General features: G+C 38.3%; 1 protein-coding gene across 2 annotated transcripts in view; it reads left to right on the top strand.

Annotated features, from left to right (window-relative positions):
• Nucleotides 1-23,497, top strand: part of TANGO6 (transport and golgi organization 6 homolog) — a 176,545-nt gene that overhangs the window by 94,687 nt on the left and 58,361 nt on the right. For both annotated transcript variants that reach the window (XM_004371450.2, XM_023726793.1), the window contains exon 15: nucleotides 3,748-3,888. In XM_004371450.2, the coding sequence (XP_004371507.1) occupies nucleotides 3,748-3,888 (141 nt within the window). The remainder of the gene's footprint in view (nucleotides 1-3,747; nucleotides 3,889-23,497) is intronic.

Raw genomic sequence — 23,497 nt, 5'->3', positions numbered from 1 at the left:
TTGTTATACAGTCCTAACTGTCATATATGATTCTCTTCACTGCTTGATGAGTAAGGAGAGAACTGTCCCATGTCCTCTAGGGATTTATAAACTTATAGGTGCCAACTGTATCTTAGAAGATAAAATTCAAAACAGCAGTCCAGGGGCTGTTTGGCAGTAGTCTGTGGAGCAGACCAGCAGGAAGATAAACCATGGCTAATATACCTAGGACTCTGGGAAGCAAGGAAACTGTACTTTACTATTGACAACCTTTTTACAGAAGGTTGGAGAGCTTAAAGCTCCTCCTTGGTGGAATTAAGAATTTGGCGTTATAGGAAAAGCAAAAGAAATCTGGATGCTTGTTTTTTTTTTTTTTTTTAATCTGAAAAAGGATATGTTAAGATTCTTTTGATTGAAGGGGGAAAAAAAAGCCAAATCAAACTGGCATAAGCATAAAAGGGTATTTATTGGCTTATATTTCTAACAATTCTCATGGGTAGAGATGCAGTGAGGTCCCGAGACTCAAAGAGTGTCATTAGGTCTCTTCCTTTTTCTCCCTCCCTCTCTTGGCTTGACTCTCCTCTGTGTTGGCACCATTCTTAGGTAGGCTTTCTCCACATAGTGGCCACCAGCAACTCCAGGTTAATAACTTCAACAGGAAAAAAGAGCTTATTTTTTCCAGTTGTTCAATGTAGGTTCTAAGATTGAGTCTTATTGCCTATTCCTGAGCCAGTCATTGTGGTGGGGATGAGATGGAACTATCATAATTGGCCAGCCAGGGTATGTGTTCACCCTGGAGGGAGAGAAAGTGAATGGTTATCTCCACTTAAACCACACAGACTGAGAATGGGAAGGGGCATTTCCCGAAGAAACACCAGGGTGTTGTTACCAAAAGATAAAAGTAGCTGCTGTGCTACCACGGCCTCCACTAGACCGAGTCCAGTACAGCTAGATGGTGCCCGGCTACCACCACTGACTGCTCTGACCGGGATCACAATAGAGGTCCTGGACAGAGCTGGAAAAGGATGTAGAACAAAATTCTAACTCACAAAAAAAAGACCAGATTTACTGGCCTGACAGACGGGAGAAACCCCCAAGAGTATGGCCCCCAGACACCCTTTTAGCTCAGTGGTGAAGTAACTCCCGAAATTCACTGTTCAGCCGGGGATTGGACAGCCTCATAAAACAAAACGGGACTAATGAGGCACAGCAGTCCAGGGACAAGGACTAGAAGGCAGGAGGGGACAGGAAAGCTGGTGATAAGGAAGCCAAGGTTGAGAAGGGACAGTGTTGACATGTCATGGGGTTGTTAACCATTGTCATAGGGCAATATGTGTACTAACTGTTTAATGAGAAACTATATGTTCTGCAAGCTTTCCTCTAAGGTCCAAAAAAAAAAAGAATTATCTGTGTGAGATCAAATCGACAACAGCAACTCAAAAGGTTTGATGGGAAGCCTAGGGAGTAGTGAGTTGAAGATAATGGTGATGGAATAATTTGGAAAAGGATAATGAGAATAGCAGCACAACTGGAAGAATGTAATCGATGTCACTAAATTGTACATGTAGAAACTTTTGAAATGGTATAACTTTGGCTATGTATATTTTCACCAAAAAAAAAGTCCTCCAAGGTCGAGAAGGGAGTGTTGACATGTCATGGGGTTGTTGACCAATGTCATAAAACGATGTGTGTACTGTTTAATGAAAAATCAATTGTTCTGTAAACCTTCATCTAAAGTACGATAAAAAAAATTAAAAAAAAAAGTAGCTGCTGTGTTGCAACAACAATGTCTATTCATTATTAAGAGGAAATCAAGAGCTAATTTGGCTTTGAAGTACATATACCATGATAATATGTACATAGATGTAAATAACTGCTTTCTGCTAAAGACTAATGAGAAAAATAGGCATAATAGTATAGTAGGGGGACTTTAGTAATAGAGTTTCAGAAAATCTAGATAACAGATCAAAGTTGTGTAAAGCAAATCCCATTTTCCCACTGATTTCCATTATAAAGTCACAACTAATTATATTCCTAAAAGGAAAAATACACCAGATTTCTGAGTTGAGAATGTATGGTGAAAAGTAGTTATCACAGCTACAGATCTATAATATGTAACAGACCTTGTAATATATCAGTGGTGAAGTGTCTGCTGGAATTACAGTTACACCTACCAATTCACTTTTTCTTTGGGACTCTTTTAGAACTTGGAAGCTAATTCCTTTCTCTCCCTTAGTAAACAACTCATTTATCCTTTTCTTAAGACACATTTTTTCCTATGCAAGGATGTCCCCTTACTCCCACATGGAACTCCAAGAACTTCTTCATTTTTTGCATAATAGAGTGAACTGGAACTCTAATTTCTCATTTTGACAACAGGAAAGCTGTCAAATTTAGGTTCTCCCACAGCCTGAAACTCCCTTAAGATCAGAGCTTCTGCTTGTATAAAATTGGGGACCACATAAAAGACCAGGGGCGCGTGACTTAGGAACACAGAGACTTCTCATACTTTCTGGAAGCAAAGAAAATGTGAGGTGAGAGGGCAGGAAAAAGGATGGGCAGATGGGTGCAACCCTTACTAGTGTCAGGTGCACCACCTTCATGGCTCACAGATACAGGTAAGCAGCCGAGTGAAGAGAGAATGGAGTCCAGATGACACCTGAGTCACAAGCTACAACATAGAAAACAGAATGCAGACTTTGGCCTGCAAGATTGTCAGTTTAAACAGGAGGATGATAAATCCAGATGAAAAATGATGATAGATTTCTCAAGCACATATTGTACCTTCTAGCCTGAAAAAAATCCAGGCTACAGGTGATGGACCAGGGTAGTTGAGGTAGAGGTGGGGAGAAGCAGTCTCATCTTGGATATATTTTGAATCCCATATTTCCTTCCTTAGTTTCCCTTTTCTTTTCTTTCTCACAAGTCTTGATGTAACTCCCCCATCCCCTGAGTAATAGAATTTATATTTGTATAGTTGTGACACCAGGCATTTTATCCTGGTGTTGTCTTAGGTTATACCTCTCTCTCCACCCTCCATCCCTGTGGAGCTTGCCTGAGTCTGGGGTCAGATAGTGATGACATTGTTGCAGATTATGCTTTTAGGAGGCACTGGCATGGATGGGAGAAGGGACCAGCAAGTCCTAGGAAAGGGGTCAAGAGCAGGATCTTCCCTTTTCTGTTGATCAGGAAACTCAATTATAAGCTCAGGTCTAATACTGATCATGCCTGGAATGCTCTGAAAATGTTTCCTTATGGAAATTGCTCTCATCATTGACAGTTTTACAGAGAGAAATTACACTGGAATGGAGAACTTCAGCAAAGGCAGGAAATAGCTCACTGCTGTGCTTCAGGCTGATATGTTGGCAGGGACAATATCAGTCACAGAACTTAGAATCTCAGAATCAAAAAGGTTCCTAGATGGCATTCAATCCAGTCTTTTCCCACTGCTGTGTGAATTCCTGCCATGATATATAATCATCTAGCTTTTGCTTGAAGAGTCCATATCCATAGATCATAGAATGTTGGTGCTAGACGTAACCTTAGAGATCATGTAGAGCTGGGACTAGAAGGATCCAGGACTCAAACTCCCAGACCCATGTTCTTTCTACTCACTCTGTTGTCTTTCTGAATAAAGGGCAGCCCTTGCTGGTACAATTACAGAGGTGGGTTTCAGTGTTTCTGTGTTCACCCCTAACAGACTGTATGAGTTCATCTGCTTTCAATCCTAAACAGTAATGAGTCCCTTGTTTTTGTTTTCAACCCCAGGGGTTGTACTGCTGTCAGATGCTTACCCTGAGAAAATCTTGCTTGGCCTTTTGGCTCAGTATGACAGCAGTAAAGATAAGCACACGCCAGAGACCAGAATGAAAGTTGGGGAAGTCCTGATGAGAATTGTCAGAGCATTGGGTAAGTTTTCTTGTTCCATTGGTCTGGAAAGGAGCTGGGGGATCAGTATGGCTTTGGAACCAAAGCCTGCACACCTGGAGGTTTTGTTATGCAAGCACACTGAGGCCAGTTTAGGGGCTGAAATTAACTCCTTCCTGTTTAAGGATTTAGCACATATCCAGATGCCAGTCTAAGAGATCGGCAGCAGTAGTACCCATTTTCGTACAATTGTTTTCTCTTCTCCCCCTGGAGCTATGTTGGGTCCCTGATTTTCAGTGAAGTTGGAGTGAGTTGTGAGCTTGTGGTAGCATGCATGAAAAGAAGAGGAATAACGGGAGGAAGGGTGGTGCTAACTCTTGTCAAATGTCTATTGTGTGTCAGATGGTCTGCGTGTATGATCTCATCTAATTTTCCCAAAAAATTCTATAAAAAAGGCTATTGTTAAGTAGACCCATTTTTTATAGATGAGGAAAGTGTGGCTCAGAGACCTTCAGTAATTTGTCTAAGACTCATACAGCTGGTAAATGCTAACACCAAGAATTGAACCCACCAACTGAAGAAGTTGCTCTATGCTCTGCAAGCTTGAGAGTAGTAGATAAGAGCACAGGCTCTAGAGTCACACTGCCTGGGTTCAAATCCCAGACTGCTACTTATTAGCTTTGTGATTATGGGAAACTTTCTTAACCTCCTGATGCCTCAGTGCCCTCATATATAAAATGGGGATATTAGTAGCACTTACCTTATAGGGCTGTTTTAAGGATTGAATAAGATTATATTTGCTTAGAATACTGCTTGACACACAGTAGGTGCTCAATAATTTTGTTTTTTCCTAAAGAAGAAATATCTCCTTTTTAAAGAAAAAATACTATTTCTTTGAGTGCTCATATGGGGCTAGGATGTGGGATACTGGAGAGCAAGAACAAAGAGAACAATTATTCACTCTAAAGATGAGTTAAATTAAGATGAACTAATGAAATTTCTCCATCAGCCAGTTATGTACACTGTGGTATTTTTATGTTGGGCCATATAACATAGATCTGAGAGATTAGTTTCTTTCACCTGCATTCCATAGACTTATCCATTGACTGACAAATTGATTGCAGTCACTGTGGCAGTCCATCTTGTTGAGGGTCTTCCTCATTTTCGCTGACCCTCTACTTTACCAAGCATGATGTCCTTCTCTACAGACTTGTCCCTCCTAATAACATGTCTGTCATGGATTGAATTATGTCCCGCAAAAACTGTGTATCAATTTGGCTGGGCCATGATTCCCAGTATTGTGTGGTTGTCCTCCATTTTGTGATTGTAATTTTATGTTAAAAAGGATTAGAGTGAGATCATAACGCCCTTATTAAGGTCACATCCCTGATCCAATGTAGTGGGAGTTTCCCTGGGATATGGCTTGCACCACCTTTTATCTTACAAGAAATAAAAGGAAAGGGAAACAAGCAGAGAGTTGGGGACCGCATACCACCAAGAAAGCAGTGCCTGGATCAGAGTGCATCCTTTGGACCTGGGGTTCCTGCATGGAAAATCTTTTAGTCCAGGGAAAGATTGATGAGAAGGCCAACAGAGAAAGAAAGCCTTCCCCTGGGGCTGACGCCCTGAGTTTGGACTTCTAGCCTGCTTTACTGTGAAGAAATAAATTTCTCTTTGTTAAAGCCATCCACTTGTGGTATTTCTGTTATAGCAGCACTAGATAACTAAGACATTGTCCAAAGCATGTGAGACAAAGTCTCACCGTCCTTAACAAAGTCTCACCGTCCTTGCTCCTGAGGAGCATTCTGGCTGTACTTCTTCCAAGACAGATTTATTCGTTCTTCTGGCAGCCCATGGTATATTCAATATTCTTTGCCAACACCATAATTCAAAGGCATCAATTCTTCGGTCTTCTGTATGCATTGTCCAGCTTTGCATGCATATGAGGCGATTGAAAATACCATGGCTTGCGTTTGGCACACCTTAGTCCTCAATGAATATAGCTAGGAGCCTTAAATTAAGGCAAACTAGTCATTCAGGTAAGTGCTAGAAGTGTACAGTATCTATTTGAACCAGCCAGCTGCCATGTTGAATTTTGAAAATTAGGTTATGTTTTGGGGCCATATTCTCACCAGGCACATCCTATATCAGATTGTTATGAGGTATAACTATCAGTGGTTAGTATTTTGGCTTTAAAAAAAATTGCCCCACTGAGCTGGACTTCTTTCCTTCTTTAAGCTAGATCAGCAACTTCTCAGGCACTGATTTATTTATCCTTGGCCTTTTAGTAATTCCCTTATGTATCCACTAGCATGTTACCTAAGGCAGAAAGAGAAGAAATGATCTTAACTTCAGTTTGACTGATTTGTCTGTGTGCAATGGTTAAACTTGGGAATTTTGCTCTTTACCCACTAGGGAAAAATTTTGGAAAACAAACTAGCTTGTTGCCACTTGCATCAAGAGAGCATATTAAATTCTTCCTTTACCAGCATTTCAAAGAATTTAATAAGGTTCTACATAGCCATCCATCTTTTTTATCGATAGCCCTTAATTTTCCTAACTTCTGGGTGACCCTCCCATCTAAAGAAGATAGAACCTAAATCTCCAACCACTTGAATCTACTCATGAGAGTGAAATTTAATTTCTTTTCTACTCTTTGGAGAAAAACTTTCTATATTTGCCTTAGTCTTAAATTTGAGTCTGAAATATACTAGACAAGTATAGCATTACAAGAAATTATTCTCTCAAAGTAGATGTGAAGGTTAAACTTAAAGTATCACAGGATTGACTGTAACCTCTGACTTCTATTTGTGTCACTGGGATTATCAGAGCTCAGAAGGAATGTATACCATGCATAGACATCAAAATAACACTTATTTCCTTGATATCCTCTGATAGACCACTAATGTTGGGGAGATGGACGCTGAAAATGCTTATTTCTCAGTCTCTACTGGCCAGTCCAGATCATTTCCTAGGGTGGGAGTGGAGGTGGGGATGAGGAGTTGGGTTGAGTGGGAGAAAGACCTTATAACAGTCTCCTATAATTAACCCAATTCCCAAAACAGTCTTCTAGCATTTCAGAGCAAATTCCATCAATTCTCAAAGTTCTAATCTTTATGTAGCCTACTTTTCCAAGTATCCAGCTGTAAACATAGCCTTAGCTTAACTGCTAGTTTCTAAATTTACATTACCAAGTTGTCCAGGTGCATGGACAAGGTGGCTTGTTGAAATCCTTTAAGTGAACTTAAAGCCCATTTTTTACGATATAGCCAATAGTCTTAGTTTACTAGTGGTGTAGAAATCCTTGTGAACCCCCACTTCATGAGATTTTCCTAATGAGTACTCTAGTTCCCTTAGCCCAGGCCCTGCAGTCTCCCTACCCCTACCTCTCCCATCAGGGAGGGTTCATTGGGGAACAAGGCCTACAGGTAGCAGCCGGGTGCCATACACTACTTCTTTCTCTTGGCATCACCCTTAGCTCCCTAACCACATCCACGTTTCTTCCTGCCACTAGACAATGGTAAAAAATCAGCAGGAGCTTTTTCTGTCCATTTTTAAAAATCAAGATATCACATACATACAACGAAGTATGTAGGACACTGATTTCAAGAGCATATCTTGATGATTCTTTATATGTTTACCAACACCTAAATTAAGATAAAAATTTCCATTTGCCCCTTCCTAGTCTATACCTGGGGCCCTGGTGGCACAGTGGTTAAGAGATCAGGCTGCTAACTAAAAGGTTGGCAGTTCAAATCCACCAGCCGCTCCTTTGAAACCTTATGGGGCAGTTCTACTGTGTCCTGTAGGGTCGCTATGAGTCAGAATCAACTGATGGCAACAGGTTTGGTTTGGTTTTTAGTCTATACCTGCCCCAGCTTGTTTGATTGTCTTTGAACCTCATTTTAATGGAATTAAATCCCCATATTTCCAGTGAGCTGATGGTGAGATCTAGATGCTAGGGTAGATTCAGGTCTAATTTGGAAAGGTAAGAATACTTCATAGGCTTGATAGGTGGTGTCCTATCAATCCATTACATATCCATTGTAAAGTTACCAAGAAACCTTTCTCTTAATGGTTTAAGTAACTATTGATGATCGTTACCTAGATCCATTATTTTATAGGAGTTACATTTTTTACAGATTAAGAAACTGAGAGATAAAGAGGGTTAATAACTCACCTACTATCACAGCTAATTAATGGTTGATCTAGAATTTGAACCCACTGTGTCCAACTCCAGACCCAGTCTCTTATCCATCCCGAACATTTTTCCATGTCATTGAACATTTTTTTCCTATCATTAATATGGCTACTTTCCACGTTCTCTATAATTTTTAATGATTGCATGACACTATATCATTTGAAGGTACCGTAATATTTCAACCAGCTAACGTATAAGGTTGTTCCAATTTTTCATTATTATAAATTACATTGAGATGAATATTCTTTTAGTTAAATCTTTGTGTAGATCCATGGTAATTTCCTAAGGAAATTTTTCAGAAAGTAGAATTGGTTTGTTGAAAATATGTGCATATTATAAGAGTTTATTGCTAAGTTGTCTTCCAAAGAGGTTGCACCAGTTTATATCAGTGATGTCTGAGAATATTCACTTATCTATATGGTCATCAACAATATATATTCTATGTATTATCATTTTTATAAATGTTTATCAATCAGGTACATAAATGCCATCTTGTTTTTATTTCCATTTATTTGATTAATGAGATTAAGTATTTTTCATATGTTTATTGGCTACACTTTTGTGTGTGTGAAGGGAGTGTGTTTGTGTGTGAATTACCTATTCCAGTCCTTTGTCCACTTTTCTATTGGGATATTGATTTTGTTATCTGATTTATAAAAGCTTTTTATATTTGAAGATCTTGAACCATTGACGTTTATTTTATAAATATTTTCTGTTCATTTACGTTTTAATTTTTGTCATGTTTTATGTTTTATTTTGTTCTTGATACAGAGAAGTTTTAAATGTTGATGTAGGAAAATCTGTAGTTTTCTTTATAATTTCTCTCTTACATAAAAAGTCTTTCCCCAACCAAGATTATATAAGTATTAATCTATATATTTTTATCTCTACTCTTCAATGTGGAAAATATTATGGGAGGATTTTGGTTTAGTTTATTTTACTTAAGGATCTATTTTATTTTTTATTATACTTGTAGAAATTTAATCTTAACACATGGTTAAATTATCAATCATACCAATTGTTTTTCCATCTGTTTCTTCTTATGTGGTCCAATTTCAGTGTTGACAATAACCTGTGGACTGTTATATGTCATTGCATTTTTTAAAACTTCTTTTTGAAATATGTACAAATATTTAAAGTTCATATTCTTGTCTTGGAAGGTCTTTTCAGGAGGTGTTTTCCACCTTCAGTCTTTTCTTTTGAAAAATTTCAAACCTACAGAAAAATTGAAAAGACTAGTATAATGAATAATCAGATACTCTTCACCTAAATTTCACCAGTTGTTAATATTTTGCATCATTTATTTTATTTCTTTCTCTGTGTTTTCATAGACTTTTTTCTGAACCATTTGAAAGTGCGTGGCAAATATCATGACACTTCACTCTTAAATACCTACGCATGTAGCTTGTAAGCACAAATACCCTTATTGCACTGGGATTTTTTTAACCTATAAATGTTAGGGTGCCAACTTTGCTAAGTACCTGTTTCTTTTAAACAGAACAAATAATCTGTATATAATATATTCCTTCCTAAACCCTACCACAAATAGAAATTGCATACTTAGCAAATCCAAATGTTCAATTTATTTAGTCAATCTGGGAAAACCAAGAAGTTCCAGAGCCAGGAAGTATGTCACCAAATTACTGCGATTCCCCTTTATCAGCCTTGCACTCGCTCTGAGGTAACTAAAAGTTTGAGAAGAGCAGTTAAAGAGCTGTTTATAATTAAAGAACAAATCCGACTTTTAAAGGGCAGTGGTAACTTACAGTGTTGAGAGCATCAGCAAGTTATGATTAAAACAGCATAGTAACCTACATCTCGAATCTGTTTCTATGCATCTTTATCTGCTCGTGCCCAAATATATCTCTCTCTCTCCTTAACTTTCATATTTACCATGCATTAGAGATAATGGAGACTAATGGAGGGACTGGCTGGTTTACTGATGGCAAAGAGCCTTTTGGTGTAGCTGTACCTTGGTGGCATCTTTATGGGTCTAGGGTCTTCCACTCTGCAAAGCTAGAAACTCATACCTTGAAACTTGTTCACACCAATTTGTTAACCAGAGACCAATTTATTAATTTACAGTGAAAGGGCATATCTATCTGGAGGTCAGATTACACATATTTACTCTTAAGTATACCTTCCTGGTATTAATGTACTCAAGACATTTAATTGGTAATTGGAACATTGCTTGATAAGCGGAATTACAGTAAAGGGAATTGAATACATCTATGGGGGTATTTCCTTCTGAGATTGCCTAGAGAATTTTTCCCGATCTGATGTAGACTACACTCCTTTCTCACATATGCGAGATGCAGTATCTTCTCTCTCTTCAGCAGAACTAGACAAACACTACCTAGTTCTTTGTTCCTCTAGACCAGTGATTCTCAACAAGAGGCAATTCCACCCCCACCAGGGAATATTTGGCAATGTCTGGAGACATTATTGGTTGTTACAACTGGAAGCTCGTCTGCTCACCAAAAGGTTGGTAGTTTGAACCCACCAGCCACTCTGAGGGAGAAAGATGTGGCAGTCTGCTTCTATAAGGATCACAGCCTTGGAAACCTTATGGGGCAGTTCTCCTCTGTCCTCTAGAGTTGCTATGCTTGACACGGCAACGAGTTTGGTTCCACAACTGGAAGGGTGTTACTGGCATCTAGTGGATAGAGACCAGAGATGTTACTTTTCTTCGTTCAGTGCACAGGACAGCTCCCCACGACAAAGAATTACCCAGCCCACGATGTCAATAGTATCACTGTTGAGAAACCTTGTCCTGGAGCCCATGTGGGCCACTCTGCCTCTGCTTTATAACATCACTCAGATATGTTAGTTAAATCCAGGGCTGCCGCATACAGTTGTGCAGGTTGTTCACAACTGTATAAGCTCCAAGGGGGCATCACTGTATGAATGGCATACAGTGGACTGGAGTTGTACAGTGTACAACCTGTGCAGTCATCCTGGTGGCCCTGGGCACTAAATTTTAGGCTATCTTACATCTTAGTTACATTTTAGGTTGGCATCTCACAGGGAGAGTTTGAAAAAGTTATTCATTCCTTTCTTTAATACATGGAAGCTTCTGTACATGGTTAATCTCATCTATTTTATACCAGTCTTATTAGCATAACTTTTAGTGGGTAACCTTTTCTGATATCTGCTAGATACAGGAGTATGTCCTTTTTAGAGCCTATGACCACCATTGAAGTGATTACATATGCCTCTATTCTTTTTTTTTAACCTTCCTTCTACCTTTAATGGACCCTAATGTCAACTGAAGTATGTTTTTAAATTATCCCTTGTATTTAGGGAGTATTTTATGTCCCTTGCTAACATTATTTCTCATTCTAAGGAAAACGAGAGAGAAAATAAATGAAGTTGCTTTTTATTTGTATGTAGCTCTTGTTTCAATTCCCAGCTTGTGTCAGAAGTCCTTGATGGAAAGGCAGTTTCCACATCTGCCCAGAGTAACACCCAAACACTCTCTGAATTCTAATTCAATTTCCTGCTATTGTCAAGTTCTAAATTATATAAATTCCTGGGTTATTTGGTTGCTCTTTCTAATGCTCAAGGTTGTTTATTGTATTCTTAATCTTGGGATTAAGGGTAACAGTGTAGTTCAATTCAAAAACATTTATTGAGTAGCTGTATTTTTCAAATTATTCATAATAGCCACGTATTATTGACATAATTAGGGAGGGGAAATGTTGATAAATAGATTTTTAAGTTATACCCCTCAAAAAAGTTGACACGAGGAGGAAAAGGAAGAGAAGGAAAAAGAGGAGAGATCTGTGCCTGGAACTGGAAATAGGAGGATGAAAGGAGCTTACAGTTTAGTGGGAGAGGTCGACTCATAGACAAATCGTCTCAGTAAGATGCTCTGCTCCAGATGGGAGAGGCTTGTGCAAGGTATTGTGGGAGCACAGAGGAAATGTTCTTGTCTGTCCTTTTTTGTCGGGAGACCCTGCAGTTGAATGTGACAGCGTGCTACCGGGCTACAGTTCCTTACCATTATCGCAGCACAGCAGGTCAGCTTTTGGAAAACAGCTTTTCTATGATAGTTTTCGAAGAGCTTTTCACCTCACAGCATAGGCTTGAATCAAGGTGAAAAGGTAGGCTGAAAGTGTGAATAATTGGAAACCAGCTGGGAGCTTAGCATTCATAGATTTTGACAGCAGTAAACAAAAGTCAAGGTTTAGAGTTTACCTGTTTTAAAAGGAAAAATTTTCAACAAAATTTAGAGGATTAAAAGAAGTGCTTCTTGCCAAGTCTGCCTACGTTAGTATTAGTATAGTTTAATTCAACAAACATTTATACTAACATAAATTAGAAATACTAATATGACCAGAATTAAAGATTTAAGTCCAGGCTGAATAACTTTTTCTTTTCTCTTCTTCCTCTTTTTCCTCCTCGTGTCAATTTTTTTGAGGGATGTAACTTTGAAATTTATTTATTGACCCCCACCTAATTATGTCATGGTTATTGTGGATAATTTGGAAAATGTTAAAAAGTATAAAAATAATCACCTATAATCTCACCACTGGGAAGTAAGCACTCTTTATTTACATTTTGATGTGTCTTCTTCTCAATTCTTTTTCTTTTACAAAATTGTAATTACATTGCTTTTTTTTACCTAACATTATTTGTACGTACTTTTGCATGTCATTCAGTATTTCTTGAAAATTTAATATTTATTGGTTATATTATAGTCAATAATTTGGATTTACCAGAATTTTGTTTAACTATCTTATTATTGTATAATTAGGTTTTCCCAGTTTCAATTACTGATCAGTAGAAGTGTGCTATTGATTATTCTTATACATAAATCCTCTTGGTGAATCTCTGATTCTTTCCTTAGGAAAGATTCCTACAAGGGAAATTACTAGGTCGAAGTATAGCATGCTTTTAATGCTGTTTATGATTTAGCGCTAAGTTTCCCTCCAGAAATGTGCACAGTTGTCAGCAGTGAATGAGAGTGCTAATATCTCTCAGAGAAATACTATGGCTTCAGGCTAAACTTCTAACCCTGACCAGCCATCTCTAAAATGTGTACCACTACTCCCAGAATGAATGAAGGAACCTATCAGAGAAGTGGGTGGGTGGGTGGATGGTGGGTAGAAGGATGGAGAGAGGGAGGGAGGGAGGGAAGGAGGGATTCTAGAAGAACAGCCCAGACCAGGTAGTGTTATCATGGTATACAAAGAACAGCACTTCTTAATTATTTTTAGAGGCAGAACTGAGTCTTCTAATTAGCAAGCCCAGACAAGTTCCAGTTTACTCTAGGTCAGAGACTTCTAAAATTGAGAATGAAAATAGAAAGCCATAGTCGTGTCACTCCATCTGAAGTGTTTACCTGCAGGAAATATCAGGAATTAATATTTTGAATGGGGAGTTAGGGGTACGAATGAAATCTCAGGTCTCTTTTGGTATGTCATGGCAAGCAGAATGACACCCAGGAATCCTGGGGCAAAGCAGCTTATACTCCCTAGGCTAGAAGGTGCCTTTTCTCAGATTACTCTATGTTCCAGGAAGAGGGTGGGTCCTGGGCTTTAGGGTGTATTTCTGACTCTTAAAACCTGTAAAACACCCTGATTTAAGATACTTTGTCAACTCTTTCATATAACTTATTTAATTTTTATATTTTATATTTAGGTTAGCAGTCACTTTGTCTCCTCAGAGTTCATCCAAGTGATGACTAACCCATGATCCCAGGTCACTAACAGTCCATCTAGCTCCAGGGTGAAGCCCATAATCTAATTTTAGAATACCCATTATATGTCCAAAGAGGAGCAAATTCAGCCCCAAATTCTGCTCTGACAACTATACCCACTCCTCACTTAACAACATAGTTGGGGTCTAAAGACCAGGTTGTTACGTGAAAATCAGTGTTATGCAAAAGCGGAGGATGACCACATGAGATCACAAATCAGAGAATGACTACATCATTACATAACTGCCAGATTATATCATTACATAACTGCCAAACTGAGAATCATGGCCTAACCAAACCAACACATTACCTTAACCATCACAGCCAGCATTACTCTCGCCTCACACCTTGGCGTTTGTTACTGCCAGACGTACATCATTAATGCACAAAATAGTCAGATAGTAGATTTTTTACTATTGTCATAAATGCGAAATATACGGTAATGAGATAGAAAGTGAGGAGTAGGTGTACCTTCTTCCAGCCAGTTGTTAAAAAAGAAAAGAAGGAAAGAACATAATTTAGATTTGTCACGCAGGCTTCTTTGAGTTCCAGTTGGCTTGGCCTGAAAATTGAGTTGAGGAGAAGAGCTTTTGAATAGATGCATAATATTTCATAGTATCGATGTACCACAATTTATACAGTTTATTCAAGCATTCCTTTATGGATAAACATTTACTTTTTTTTCCTGTGACAGACCCTGCAATAAAAATTCTCTGTATATGTACTGAGATAGACACACACATGCTAAAGCAGATAGATAGATAGATAGATGGTTACTTTCTCCTTCTTCCTGCCCAAAGTATGAGGGAATTTTTTTTTCTAACATTTACTATGAGAACCTTGTGGGGCCACTGAAGGTAAAATTCACAAAAGTTTGAGCTCTTCCTTAAGATTAGACCCTCAGGAGCTTTAGTTGTCAAGCTAGTCCACACTCTGCCTCCAGCAATTTGTCAATTACCTTTCCATGTTTCTGCCAGTTAACTGGATCCAGAGGCTTCTCTTGGTAAACAGATCTGGCTGTGATTCTCTGCATTCTCCTGTCTCTCCAGTTCTTAGGGTGGCAGTGTGCCCTGTGAACTCAATTCCCTGGTGGATCTAAGAAACATTGTTGATTTTCAGTTTGCTCAGCCATTTTTCATTATTGTTATGAAGATGAGAGTGATGGCTTACAAGCTCTTTACATGTCAGAGCTGAAACCAGAAGTCCTGTGTATTGCTTTTTTTAAACTTTGATTTCTAGTTGTTCGTTGCTAGTGTGTAGAAAAACAATTGATTTTTCTATATTGACCTTGTATCCTGCAGTTCTTTCTAAACTCATATAATAGTTCTAGACATTTTTTTGTAGATTATTTAGGGTTTTCACAGAGTGACTATCTTTTATTTATTCTGTAAATAAAGACAATTTTACTGCTTCCTTTCTAACCTGCGTTTACATTTTTTCTTTTTCTTGCTTTTATTTTACTGGTTGTTGTTGTTGGGTGCTTTCGAGTTGATTTTGACTCATAGTGACCCCAAGTGATCTGCACCATAGGGTTTTCATGGCTATTATCATTGCGGGAGCAAATCACCAGGCCTTTCTACCACAGAGTGGCCAGGTGGAAACTTTTGTGCCACCAGGGCTCCTTAGTTACAACTGATTAGGACCTCCCATACAATGTTGTTGTTGTTTTTTTTCTTCCCATACAGTGTTAAATAGAAAGTATTAAGAGTGGATGTCCCTGCCTGGCTTCTGATTTTAGGGACAAAGCATTCATTCAGTGTTTCACCATTAAATATGTTAGCAGTTGTTTTTCTGTAGATGCCCTTTATCAGACTGAGCAAATTTCCTTTTATTCCTAGTTTGCAGAGAGGTTTTGTTGTTGTTTTTTAAATCATAAGTGTATGTTGAGATTAATCAGATACAGTGTTTGAGATGATTATTTGTTTTTTTAACCTTTCTTCTGTTAAATGGTGACTTAAATTGATTGATTTTCAAATATTAAACCAACCTTGCATTCCTGGGATAATCCCCATTTGACCCTATTGTATTATCATTTTCATATATTGCTGGTTTGATTTGATAATATTTTGCTTAGAATTTTTGCATCTCTGTGGATGAGGAATATTGGTTTGTAAGTTGTTGTTATTTATTTTTTCTCCTTGCAATATCTTTGCCTGGTTTTGGTATTAGGCCAATACTGGTTTCATAAAATGATCGGGGAAGTGATTCCTACTCTATTTTCCAGAACAGTTTGTGTAGGATTGGTATTACTTATTTCTAAAATTTGATAAAATTCCCCTATGAAGGCTTCTTGTAGTTCTCTTTGTATGAAAGGTTTTTGTTTACTTATTGGTTTGTCCTTGTGTGTGAATGTGAAAAAGTTTTTGAATTAAACTTCTGTAGAAGATACAGGGCTATTTATTAAGATTTTCTATTCTTGAGTCAGAATCGACTTGATGGCAATGGGTTTTTTTTTTCCCTTGAGTTGGAACCCTGGTGGTCCTTCATTGTCATTTTAATAAGATCTGTCAGGTTGTTGCCTCCTTCATTCCTGTTACAAGTAATTAGTGTCATCTTTTTTTTTTTTTTTTAGCAAGATCACTTTGGCTGTTTTGTGAAGGATGAATTAGAGTGGGACAAGACTAGAAGCACGGAGATCTGTTAGGATATTTCTGGGGCAATCTGGGCAAGAGATGATGGTGGATCTTGAACGAGGGGTTACATGTGAGAAAGAAGGAAAAAAGACATCCCAATACAGGAGTGAAAGCATAAGAACAGAACAAAAGTGGGATGCCTGTGGTATGAATGGAAGACTGAAACTTGAGCTACCTCCCTGTAGCAGGTCATGTTGGGTGCCTTGGGGAAGTGTGGCTGGATGGAGAGGGAGGGGCCAGACCACAGAAAGCCTTGAAAGCTGGGCAGAGGATTTTGGACTTGCTGTGATGGGCATTTTGGGAATCGCTATAGATTCTTAAGAAGGGAAGCAACATGATGAAGGATGTGTAGGTGTGGTTGGCAGGGGCATGAAAGATGGATGAAGAAAGGAGAGCCTGGAGCCAGGGAGATAGCTGAGAGGCTGTTGTGGTATTCCTTGGCACAAAGAGATGAGAACTTTGATTAGAGGGTTGTCTGTGAGAATGGTGAGAAAAGGTAGATATTATATGCAATTCAGAGGAAGAAATGAGAGACTCTTGTCTTTTTTTTTTTTTTTTTTTTACATTTAGTGTTGGGGAGGTATAATCTACCCAGTGACTGTTATCTCCACAGAATTGTTGAGAGACTCAAGTGAAATCACTTACATATGTGAAATCACTTACACACATATGAGTGTCATTATAGAGATATATTTACCACTGTATTAACTCCTATAGTGGGGTTGCCAGATACCAAAGTAGAGAGATGAGACCGTCTACAGTGGCAGCCATTGATTAGGTAAATAAGAATTTGACATATGGACTTAATCCTGGAATGTGTTTTACCTCTATCAGAGATGAGCATTGTAATGCTTGTGTCAGAACTTCCTGAGTTTCAATCTTGACTCTAACATTTAGTAGCTTTGTGACTTTGGACAAGTTACAGAAACTCTCTGTTACCAAAAACCAAACCTGTTGCCGTTGAGTTGATTTCAACTCATAGTAACCCTACAGGACTGTAAATCTTTATGGAAGCAGACTGCCACATTTTCCTCCTGAGGAGCAGCTGGTAGGTTCCAACCGCTGACCTTTCAGTAAGCAACCAGGCACCTAACCACTGTGCCACCAGGCCTCCACCTCTCTGTTACTTATCTCTAAATCGGGAATAATTATAGTAACTACCTGATAGGATGATTATGAGATTAAATGAGATAATATGTGTAAAGTACTCAGAACCAGTCTCTTTCATGGTTGCTATTATTATTATCTTGCTGTTATTTTTGAGTGAACGCATCATATTCATTTGTTCTCCCAGAATAAAAGCCAACCTTGAATAAGCAGCCCTTCAGATAAGTAAAATGTGTGATCATTCTGTGCTGTTCCAGGATAAAAACAATAGTTCATTACTTACTACATGCCATACTCTCCGTTAAACACTTTATATGCATGTTCTCATATAATCTTTAAAATAGCCCTGCAAGGTGATTCCTATTATTACTATTCCCATTTCACAGAAAAGAAAACAGGTTCAGAGACTTGCCCAGGGTCTCGTTGTTAATTGGTGCTTGATCTGGAACTCAGAGCCAGATCTTTCTGATTGCAAAGATCATGCCCTTAACCACAACTATAATAGAGAAAAGGTTGGTTGTTAGATTTTAATCAAAATATTCATTTTTATTAATATGGAGACTGTAAAAGCCAAATTATATGTAAAATTAGAAAAGTAGCTGCCTGTTGTTGGCGTGAACTCTTAGGTGCAGATAGACATTGGTGACTCAAGTAGCAGCCAGAGAATTAATTTCTATAACAAAAAGGTCATAGGACTTTTATGTGGGGAAATTTCAGGGACCAGCAAACTATGGTCTGTGGGCCAAATCCAGCCTGCTTTGTGTTTTTGTAAAGCTTGTAAGCTAAGAATGGTTTTTACATTTGTAAATGGTTGGAAAAAATATATTTCGTGACACATAAAAATTATATTAAATTCAAATTTCAGTGTCCATAAATAAAATTTGATTGAAACAGTCATGCTTATTCGTTTACTGCTTTTGTAGCTACAACAGCAAAGTTGAATAGTTGTGATAGTATATGGCCTTTAAAGTCAAAAATATTTACTTACTGGTCGTGTACGTGGAGCCCTGGTGGTGTAGTGGTAGCTTGACTGCTAATGAAAAGATTGGCAGTTTGAATTCACCAGCCTGCTCCTTGGAAACCCTATGGGGCAGTTCTACTCTGTCCTCTAGGGTCACTATGAGTCGAAATCGACTCAACGGCAGTGGGTTTGGTTTTGATGGCCCTGTATATAAAAAGTTTGATGACCTCTGTTCTAAGGTAACTGTTATCTAAGCATGTATGTTTCTTCAACAGCTTTCATTGCTTGCTTTTCAACAAGAGTTTTTTTCGAAGTTACCTCATCATCTTTCCAAATTATTCATATCTTTCCCTCCCCTCCCCCAAATCCTACTTCAAAAAGCAGAAATCTTACCTTTTATAGTTAGAGCTCTTTAAATAGAATTGAGTAGATATTGCAATTCTTTTCTGAAAATCACCAGCTGCAAGAGTCACTGGCTTGGGAGATGCAAGATGCCACTGGCAAAGGGTCCCTTCTTTAAAGATGGCCACATAATTATACTTTGATGCTTCATTGTTTCACTCTGCTGTTATTTTTATTTTCAGCATCTTGACACTTTGCCTTCTCATCTCACTCCCCTATTTCAATTCAGAGTAAATTAAAGCATTAATGTGGATTCTACTCGCCGTTCAGTGTAAATGTGAAAGAACGTAAGATCATGAAGCATCTGATTTTCTATTTTCTTTGCATGTTTTGAAATAGATTCTTGCAGTCATTTTGACTTAGGGACTTGCAAGAGTAAACCAACAATCTGGCTGAAATACAGTATCCCCTTTTGAAAGACAACGTAACAGTTTTTCTCTTGCTGGACCTGACAAGTAAGAATTGATTTTGCAGCACCTGAGTGAAGTTCTGTTAATAATTTAAGCTTGAAGTTATATTTCCAGGACAGAAGCCTGATTTATGATTGTCAATATTATGAGACTGTAGTTTCCCATCTACTAACTTGTGGACATGCTTTAACGAGTTGGAACATTTATGTAGTCAATTAAATTAATTAAATCACTGGAATGGTTTTAACACTTTCATCATTACAAATTGTAAGAGAGTCACCTTCATTTAAAATATAAAGTTTTTTTTTTTTTCTTTCATGTTTTAAAATAACTTGCTGTACACCTGGAGCTTTTCCATCCTTATGATCACATTTCTGGACTTTGTTCATTCCACCCTTCAAGAAAATTCTACCTTGTTTCTGGAGCCTGTTACTGTTTCAAGCACACTTTTCAAGAGAGCTATTCTATTTGTCTTGTCAGTAACACACTTGGGATAGAGTCAGTTATTGCAGATTTTCCTTGTAGGGTGACTTTGTGTAAACTGAAAGCTTATATACCGATTAAACCAATTTTGGAGTTCAATGAGCTATTGAGATGGAATGAATAACCTAGTTAATACATAACTATGGGAGTCTTGGCATCTCCTGTTTCAGACTGTTTCTATGTTACTTCAGTTAACTGAATTGCCAAAAATCCTTTGATACAAAGCATTTTCTGTACATTTGTTTATTCTGTCCAAAATATATTTATCTTTGGTTTCTGTTTGCACATCATTCTGTTATCTGGAGACGGAAAGAAAACATCCTTTTGCAAGTTGAATGTAAAGTAGGACTTCTACCTCTCCTTTCAGTGTCCCTCACTTAGTTCTTTTTTCTTCTCCCCTCCCATTTACAGCTTCTCTCTTCAGGTCCTTACCTAGGCTTGACCATCACTAGAATGCAAGCAAATTTCAGAAACTGCTCCCCTTTCCTCCCCAGCTTGTTGTAAGAAGGAGATAGAGGATAGCCTAATATTTACTAAGGGATTGATGATAGCCTCCAATGAGTTACCTTTCCTGGGATTATTTTGCATTTTTAACAAAGAGGCTATTTAATCCAAAGAAATAAAGCTCTAATAGTTAAACAGAATCTGAAGCAATACAGTTTGCTAAGAAAAGAGATAATTGTAGACAAGAAGGTCCCTCTGTCTCTTTAAAACATACCTGGTACGTTACTTGCACCAACAACAGTCCTAACAAGTTTGTTTTTGTTTTGTCCCACAGAGATCTTCTCATGGTCACATCTAAACCTGTCAAATTCTATCTACATATAATTTACATTTAATTCATTCCTGCTTATGTGGTCTGTGTGATGAGGTACAAAGAAACTAGCACCAGGAAAGGGAGGATTAAGAGCCCCTGAAATCTTTGGTAACCTACTTGTAGCTTAGGGTCATCTTCTGGTTACATTACCTTAAAAAGGATAACAATATGAATAAAAAACCAAAAGCAGCAGATTAACAGTTAGCCTTGAAGGAAAGGATAGGTCCTGGCATGTAGATACCAGTAGGGGGAAATCTATCCAGGGACTACCCAGCATTCCTGCTGAGTGACTACTGTGACCTGCCTCCCTGGCAAGCCCTGTCACGACCAAAAGGTGGCTTTAGTGCCAACACTCTGCAATGCCCTAATATGTGCATTAAGCATAAGAGTTTGGCAGCTTTCACAAGGCCATCTATCAGTCAGTCATCTCCTATATCAGGAAATCGAGCATTCATTTCTTTGCACTTTTGAAAATGGGAAAGAAAGGGGAAATTTTTTATTCTCCTCTTGAGGCTAGAATTAATAGGATTCCAGTCCTTAAACAAGACCATTAAGTGACAATTCTGGTGCTTGCTGCCCATGGGCAGAGAGACGTATTCCTGTTGTGCCCATGCCATGTTTTAGGACATAAGTCACTGGATTCTCTTCCACCCATGCCCTATGAGTTTAAATACAGAAAGGTGAAAATTGCAAGGACCATGAAATGTCAGAAATGTGGGGGAATCCCTTGGCCACTTTTATGCCCTTTGTTTTAGAACAGAAGTTCCTGCCCATCTTGATGGAGAGCCAAGTAAACTCCAATGGTAGTGGAAAGAGTCCTCTGCTTGGAGACAGGTGCCTGGCTTTGAGAACTTTCAGTAGCTATGTGACCTGAGATCAGACTTGTTTTAACTCTCACTTTCCTTACTTGTAATACAGGGTTAATAATTTTTCTACCTACCTCAAATCTTATGAGGCTCAAAAAAGATAATAGGACACAAATACTTTGCAGATAAAGAGCCTTACAAATGCACATAACATTGTTTTATTCCATAGTATTTAATGTCTGGGCTGCACTATGGCTATATTTTTTATCTTAACTAAAATCTCTCCCTTCTATGTGGAGAAGGGAAACCAAAGTCAGATAAGAGATGATTTTCTCAAAGCTACAGGGGCAATTCAAGACTGAAAAGTAATTGTTGGTAATAGATCAAAATTTACCTATAAATTTTTTAAATGATGAATTTCATCAAAAATTAATTACATGTAAATTATTTAATTCTCTAACTGACTTTTGGGAGAGGAAATCCTGCCTGTCAGGATCTACCATGTCTCTAATTTCCTTCTCACCTTGACAGAAGTTGTAATCTGTGTTGACTCTGGCCCACACGTGGCAGTAAGTTGTATTGATGAAATGTTACAAGAAACCAGTAATTCTATTGTGTTTCCTTGGGTAATAAGGGTTCTAGGCCCTGAAGTGTGGGAAGAATGAAGGGATGTTAGTGAGGATATAAAAAGGTACCTGAACAGAGTCAGATCTATATTTTGTCTTCTAGCTCCTCATTGACTGTAGCAGCAAGGATACTTCTGTGAGGGCATGTGGTTGTTCACGATGTTGCCCCTAGGGATCTGTACGCTTTAGTTCACAGATAAATGGGGATCCAAGATGAGATCAAAAGTGAGTCCTCTGCATCCCTTTTTTCAGAGGTAGCAGCCGTTTGACTGTTTTATACCTTTGCATGCTTCTCTTCCCAAAATACCTTCTGTCAAACTGAAAGCACAGTCCTGGAGAAAGGAAGAGCATGCTTAAACTGGTTCGATGATAGAAAGGATTTAAACACTGAATTGAGATCCTGGAGCCTGGAAAGATAAGGTTAAAATTCAGATATATGCAGAAAATAGGCTCCAGTTCTCCATCTCTACTTAAGTCTTGTCCCTTACAGGAAATGAAATAAAGAACAGAAGATTTGCATTGGATATAATAAAAAGGCTGGAGCCCAAAGGTTCTTCAATATTGGCAGGCAGTCTTAACTATCCCTGGAATGCTGTTTATCAAATGAGGTTTGACACAACCATATCTAGACATGGGATATTGACCCAAATAGCTTACTACTGTAAGGACCCTAAGAGTTTAAATTTTCAGCATGTCTCTTGCCTGTGTTAAAGACTTTTAAATTAAATTTAAAATTGAAGCAATGAAAGTTAATTTAGGTTTTTTAACATTTTACCCATTAACCTGTTCGCTCTGAAGTAGTAAAGATTGGCACTATACTGACAAATAAGGAAGCAAATGGCAGAAGTAATGGCCATTTGCAAAGCAGCAGGAAAGCTCTGGGTTCTGCTTGACTGGTGGTGGAGGGTAGGACTTGGTTCCTGTAGTGGGCATATTGCCCAAGAATGTGGATCTCCTGCCTTATGTTTGAGGGCAACAGCCATTGTGAATTGTCTGTAAGAGGTAAAACTATAAAACTGGTGGTGCAGTGAGTAAGAGCTACGGCTGCTAACCATAAAGTCAGCAGTTTGAATCTACCTGCTGCTCCTAGGAAACCCTGCCGTGTCCTTTAGGGTCATTATGTGTCGGGCAACATTTTTTGTTTTTGTTTTTTTAGTGAGTGTGAAGTGATATCCCATTGTAGTTTTCACTTGCATTTCCCTAATGCCTAATAGTATTGAGCACCTTTTCATATGCTTATTAGCCAGTTGTATATCATCTTTGAAGAAATGTCTACTCAAATCCTTTGCCTATTTCTTTTCTTTTTGTACTTTAAGTGAAAGTTTACAATTCAAATTAGTTTCTCCTACAAAAATTTATACACACATTGTTATGTGACCCTAATTGCTCTCCTTATACTGTGACAGCACACGCCTCCTTTCCACCCCGGATTTCCCGAGTCCATTCAACCAGCTCTTGGCCCTCTCTACCTTTTCATCTCGCCTCTGGGCAGGAGCTGCCC

The sequence above is a fragment of the Trichechus manatus genome, unplaced genomic scaffold (genome assembly GCF_000243295.1).
Source record: "Trichechus manatus latirostris isolate Lorelei unplaced genomic scaffold, TriManLat1.0 scaffold00014, whole genome shotgun sequence".
Lineage (NCBI taxonomy): Eukaryota > Metazoa > Chordata > Mammalia > Sirenia > Trichechidae > Trichechus > Trichechus manatus.
Note: the sequence above shows the minus strand (reverse complement) of the source record. Positions and strands in the feature narration are given on the sequence as shown.